Source organism: Bradysia coprophila (assembly GCF_014529535.1).
Source record: "Bradysia coprophila strain Holo2 chromosome IV unlocalized genomic scaffold, BU_Bcop_v1 contig_84, whole genome shotgun sequence".
In the NCBI taxonomy this organism is placed as follows: Eukaryota; Metazoa; Arthropoda; class Insecta; order Diptera; family Sciaridae; genus Bradysia; species Bradysia coprophila.
The window spans coordinates 6,143,210-6,149,715 of NW_023503376.1; the positions used below are offsets into that span (position 1 = coordinate 6,143,210).

At 39.1% G+C, this 6,506-nt stretch overlaps 1 protein-coding gene across 1 annotated transcript; it reads left to right on the top strand.

The window, feature by feature from the left end:
* Positions 1 to 428: 428 nt before the first annotated feature.
* On the top strand, positions 429 to 2,715 carry LOC119072962 (zinc finger protein 845-like). Its single transcript, XM_037178282.1, has 3 exons — positions 429 to 1,781; positions 1,840 to 2,256; positions 2,316 to 2,715. Exons 1-3 carry the CDS (start codon positions 486 to 488, stop codon positions 2,661 to 2,663), a joined length of 2,061 nt encoding a protein of 686 aa, XP_037034177.1. The 5' UTR covers positions 429 to 485; the 3' UTR covers positions 2,664 to 2,715.
* Positions 2,716 to 6,506: the final 3,791 nt, after the last annotated feature.

Sequence of the window (6,506 nt, forward strand, 5' to 3'; positions counted from 1 at the left end):
AGATACCGGGAAGTCGAAAAAATCGGGAAAAATATGTGGCGAAAAATCAAATTTACGATTTTAAATACCGGGAAATTTGACTCGGATACCAGGAAGAAAACAAAATTTCCACACGCGTTAGGGTGGTCAGTAAAAAATTTCGAATATGAAAAAATACATTCTCTGGTATGAGGAACTCCTTCAAAATTTGTCAAAAGCTCCGTCCCGACTACGAGTTTGAAACGAATGGAAGAAGATTTGAATCCATCGGAAGCTTGTGTTATATCATTCACAAGCACGCAGATCGTCCAGAAAACGCCATACTCACACTGTACAACGGAAACATCTACTTTGCACTCCAAGACAATGGTAAAAGTGAAAAATATCCGATTGACTATGTGGTATGCATGACTCGAACAATAACACAGCATTTTCGAAATAAGACCAGTGAATCGACATCAGTGACAGCATTGTCAAGCGATTGGTTTGTGAAAAGTAAATAAATAATGGACAATAACACGGGCGTAAATTGGTCCAGCAGCACCCTAACCATGGAAGGACTACACAAATCTGCGATAATTTACCGCAAGAATTCGGCCTGTTTCATCTATGTGTGCTTTCACTGCGGTCGTATGTTTAACGAAATCAGCGAAACTCTGCAGCACATCGAATCACACTTTCAACTGGCCAATGTTGTGATCGAGCAGTTCGCTGAGGATGAGAAGGGCGACAATTTGGGTGATCGTTTTTCGATAACAGCAACAGACTCTGTGATAGAACAATTAGCTGAGGATGTCAAGGGTGACAATTTGGGCGATTGTTTTGCGATAACATCAGTGAACTCTACCGTTGATATTAAGGTGGAAGTTATGGACCATTGTGATGGAGAGTCCTTGCTTCAATCGGAACCACAGGTTAATCAGGTCAAGCGAGAATTTCGTTGTAAAATTTGCAATTCAATTGAATCGTCAAAATTTTCGGTTCGCGTCCATGCTTTGATTCAACACATCCGGGAACCGATGAAATGCATTCACTGCAACAGCACAACCTTTCAACGAATCGACGATTTCGAGAATCATTTAAGAACTCACATTGCTGCGGGTGAAGTCAATTGGAAAAATTTGACCGACGGCATTCAGTCAACAGTGGACGTTGACTGGTCTGCTTACTATGAAGCTATGCAAACGGTAAACGTGCGGCAAGACAACAATATCACGGAAGAAATCCCGAAAACAAGTCAATCACCTCACGAACTTACAACAGCCAAAAGACCTCGACGAAAACAGACTAGAGCGCGAGTGTATTCCCGACCGTATCGCTGCCATAAATGCTCTCAAACATGTAGATACATGAACGCTTTAAGAAGTCACTACAGCACGCATGTAGACGAAGATCTGTTACGGGCATACAGATGCAAAGAATGTGACTGCTACTACAAGAACGCGTACTCGCTTCGAATTCATGTTCTCGAAACGCATCGAATGGTAAAGAGACTAAGCTGTAAGGGATGCGCGTTGGAATTTAATTGTTCTCACGAGAAACAGTTCGAAGAGCATTTACAGCTACACAATGGAAGAGACAAGAAACTATGGCCGGACATACGGGACGGAATCGATCATGTGCAGGAAGACTTCACACAATATGAGGAAACCACTTCGTTTACCGACGAAGAGCACTGCTGCGAATTCTGTACGCAAAGATTTTACTTAAAATCGAATTTTGATGTGCACATGACGAGTGTCCATTCTGGTCAACGTCGACTCCAGTGTGGCCAGTGCGATGCGATATTTACAACGCCTAAGGTAAATATATTGGTTGTCCACACTTTCCTCCACACATAATTCACACTCAAACTTTCAGTTCTATTTTGCTCATCAATTGGAACATCAACGAGTCGGCGCTACCATTGTCGAACGAGACGACAATGTTCTTCTGGCCAATCTGGACGCTTGCATCGATGAACGAATTGTTTACGACGAAGATGAGTTCAATCAACGATTGTACCGTTGTTTGATCTGTAACACCGCATTCGACATACATTACGACATTCGATCACATATCCGGGAACGGCACGTCTACAAAATGTTTCCCCCGCCGGTGGAACCGAAAAAGGAATTCATTTGCGATTTGTGTGGCATGAGATTGAAGACCAAAGCGGCTGTAAAGAATCACTTGCTGATCCATACGAATACCAAGAAACATCCGTGCACGATTTGTGGGAAAATGTTCCGTCAGAATTCGGATCGGCGAATTCACGAACGTCAGCACACTGGAGAGGTGAGTGCAATTGGGCTGAGTGAGGAGATTGATCTCGATGTCGAACGTTTACTTTACAGAAACCTTTTCAATGTCACCTTTGCGGCAAGGCATTCATTTCTAACGGACTGTTAACCGCACACAAAAAATCTCACGACGACACCACATATCCGTGTCCGATTTGTGGACGAGTTTTCAATCTTCCATCCGGCTACAGGAAACACATACAAACGCATCGTCAGGATCGGTCGTTCAAATGCACGGTATGTCCGAAATCGTTCAACACCAAGATCTACTTAAGCAAACACATGTCCATTCACTCTGACAAGCAATACCAGTGTCGGTTCTGTGACAGTAAATTTAGTACCAGTGATGGTCAGAGGCAGCATCAGCGGCATAAACATAAATATGCATCGAATTTGTCGTAGTTTTTGTTGTCTGTGTTGCAGCGTGGTTCAATAAAATGAGTTCTCTGTGAAATGAGTTGGGAATATTTTTCTTGGGATTCTAATTCGAGCGTCATTAGCGTTGATAATCTGGGTTGAATCTAGAACTTCAAACGTTGAGTCACATCGAAAGGCCGATGCTTCAAAATCCTTAGTAATATTAGCAACCTCACATCGTAGAAAATCCAAATTCGAGTCAAAAAGAAGGTATTGAAGCCGAATGAAGAATGAAATTGAAAAATAAAATTTTCGGATGCAATTCGTCAGTTTCACTCAACCTCTTCACTCAATAAAATGAGAATGGTAGATTTAAGAGCGGAATTAATAAATCGGATTTTTGTGGTAAGATCAAAGGTTTCTGACGATTTTTGCGTTTTGAATTCAAGAATAAGTTCGATCCAGCACTCTTCACCTGCAATTTTGATTTTGATTTTGGGGCGTTGTATATATCGTTCCGAGTAAGACCATTTATCTTAAATTCATCTTAATTTTCACCGTTCTTAACTGACGACATTAACATATTATGTTTAATCTTCACACTTGTGATATAGTTGAGACTCTGGTGCCATTAAGACCATTTTGCCCGTTAGTTTGTCATTACGTTGATATTAATTAAAGAAAATGATCCACAATTTTTGTATTATCAAAGCACTCTCAAGCACCGAAGCTGACTTGAATGATACACTCAAATAGAGGTAAGCACCGAAGTTGACGCTTGACAGTGCTAAATTACCCATAATTTAGTGCCGAAATACGTAAAGTAGATACACCTTACTTATTCAAAATTAAAAACAAAATTTGGTGCTTGGGGTACGAAAAGAATTAAAAAGTTTGTGCCAATGGTTGAAAATTGGATGAAGTGTGACTTGGCCTCAATGCATGGAAAGAACGATCCGAAGTGTGGTGTGAGTCTAGTTTAGTTGGGTTCATTTGTTTTGTATAATTTGTTTGTTGATTCTGTTTGTTTGAATGAATTTTTTCTGTATTTTGCTGCGCTTGGGTGTTTTCAGAGCAGTTTTCCACATTATTTCCCGATTTTCCATCAGAAGATGAACTTGCTTTTGTAAACTTTCGAAACTTGTTCAACTGAAAGTGTACTGCTGTCTCGTGTAACGGACCAGCGGAAACGACTGAAGATGGTTAGACCACGCTAACCTCTGACCGCCACTGGTTCCGGAGGTCAAAACAGAGATATTCGTCTGAGATATGCTTTACGCACACCCTGGGAAAGGGAAGAGCCAAGCTCTGTTCGTTAAAAATTTTTTATAATTTTTCTTTCGCTTTTAGAATTTTTGATAGGCATTACAGTTAGTAGTTGTCCTCGTCCCGAGCTTTATGTATGTGTTTACAGCCCGTTGCAATAACCGTAACGTAAAAAAAGCTTGGATTCTACTTGGATTCAATTTACTTTGCGACACCACCTCTGATTTTTTTATGTTCTTATTGAGGGACTCGAGTACTATAAGGAACCACATTCAGTTCGAAAAATTTTCCAGCCGTTTCGGAGAACCGGCACTCATGGCCGTGCGGGACCGACGAGTCAATTTGAATACAGATTGTTATCGCAACGGATAGAGGGACTAATTCTAAGCTAATTCGTATTGAAATGGCTCCCCTCGACAACTTGACCACGTAGCTACAGCCAGCTAAAGTCGAAAATTCGACATCTTTGAATGGTGATATGTCCAAGACGAAGAAAGTTTGAAACTCTTTGAATGCCGATATTGGTAGAGGATTCCATGCTCTATTAAACGCTGAGAATGGATTTTACAAAATTTGTCTGAATTGTACAATATTTGAAAATTTTTATTTTCACCATCCTCGGCGAAACTTGGACTCATCTGTAATACACAGGTTGACCCTGTCTGCAAAAAAACAATAATGCCTGATCAGCCTGCAGTCTAAGCTTTACAACGATACCATACTCGCCATACCAGCCTCACAACAAATATCTGTTACAACATTTTGTTTGCAGCAAGGTCACTCTACGACGAAATTTTCAATTTATCATCTATCTTCAAGTGCCCGTTCCTTTAGAATGAGTGGAATTGTTATGCATTCTTCATAAATAACTGGTTTAAGTTATTTGCAGCAATTCTTACATTAATTACGTGTATCTGGAGTCGGTTAAAGCTGATTTCCACATATTTTTAGGGTAAATTTCCTCTAATGGCTAGCGAGTCGAGAATGCAAGCGAGAATGTATCACCTTGCGAGTAAACTTCATTAAATGAGTCCATAACCACCTTATTAGACATAACTCTATTTCGGTTAAAATTGGAAATAGAAAACTGTCTTAAAAATCTTTCAAGTAGGTCGACTTACCCACATATTTGACATCGTAAAGAATACAAGCCAGATAGCGAATAGGGCAAGTTTGGTATTTTTGGAAAGGTGCGGTCTCAGGCTATGCGATATAGTAGCAAATGAAGCTACACCCAGCAGTGGATGAGCTAGACATGACCAGAAAGCTTCCCGATGGTGAGAAAATCAGTGAAAGTTGTCCACATTCACAAAGTAAAAATGTTAAATTTCTTTTTAGTTCATATAATTGTTCGGTAGACCAGAGACAACCAGTATATAGCAATTAATTTCATTTTTAGGAGAACTTCCCATTAAAAAAATTTCTGAAAAAGTCATGATTTTGAAATTTTTAAATTTTCTTAGAGTCGCCCCGAGCCGGAGAGGTCGGTTAAAAAAAAAATCTTCTTCTACGAAATGATCACCTTGAAATTACCTATCGATAGCACCATAAACGTCCGGAAACAAAAATGATCTGTCCGATTCAAAAAAAATTTCACCCTGAGGTAACTGGTCATAAAAAACTATTGGAATTGACGGAGGTCTGCATTTTCAAACCCATATTCTACGGCGATTTCCCCTATCAAAATTTTTTCTCCGCAAATAACGGATTTTTCACGCTCTATCGTCTCCAGCAAGTGTTATTCGTTCACCATAGAAACTAAGGCGTCCGCTGATAGACGATTTTACAGATTTTGAAAATTTACCATGAGCGAACCGCCGAGTTATGTTGGAGGACAACCAAAACTTTCGGGGATGGATAAAGCCGAAAAAACTGTGGAACGAATCCGTTTCCGCATACCTTTAAACTACTTTCAGATGATGGGACTCACATCAAGTCCATTTCACATAGATGCAAAATCTTTTACTTCGTTTGTTAAACTTTAATTTTGCTGTAATCAGAGTTCATTCATAATTTATGTCGTCGCTGTTGATAACAGATGCCATAGCTGTTGGTGAATGGTAATTGATTTGTTGATGTGAATAAATGTTGAAATATGTTAAACATTGACATACCAATTGTAAGAACGAACTTACATTTTCGACCTCAAAACCACTCAAAACGAAACCATTGAGAATTTCTTGTATTATAATAAGTGTTGTTCTTCTTGCAATGGTAATAATGTGTTACTCTTGCTGTTAATTCTAACACGTGTGGTTTACAAAAATACACTCCACTCGTACTCATAAAAGGCAATTACAAAAATGATGATCTGCTATGCACATACAACATGCACAAAGTGACAGAGAAATCGTTTTTTTTTTTCTTTATATTTTTCGTGTTTTCTCAAGTATTTTCAACTAAATTTAAATCCTACGTTTCCAGTAAAAAAAATCAAGTGACAAGAGAAGACACTTAATATCTGAATACGAAAAAAGATGTGGATGAACAAGGAGTGTTGCTGTTTTTTTTGTTGTTTAGAAATTTTATTTTTCATTTTTGAGTGAATCTCACACAAAATGCTAAGCAATGTGTGTGAAATCAAATCGTTGAGGATTAAAGGATTTCGTTTTCAAAGCGAAC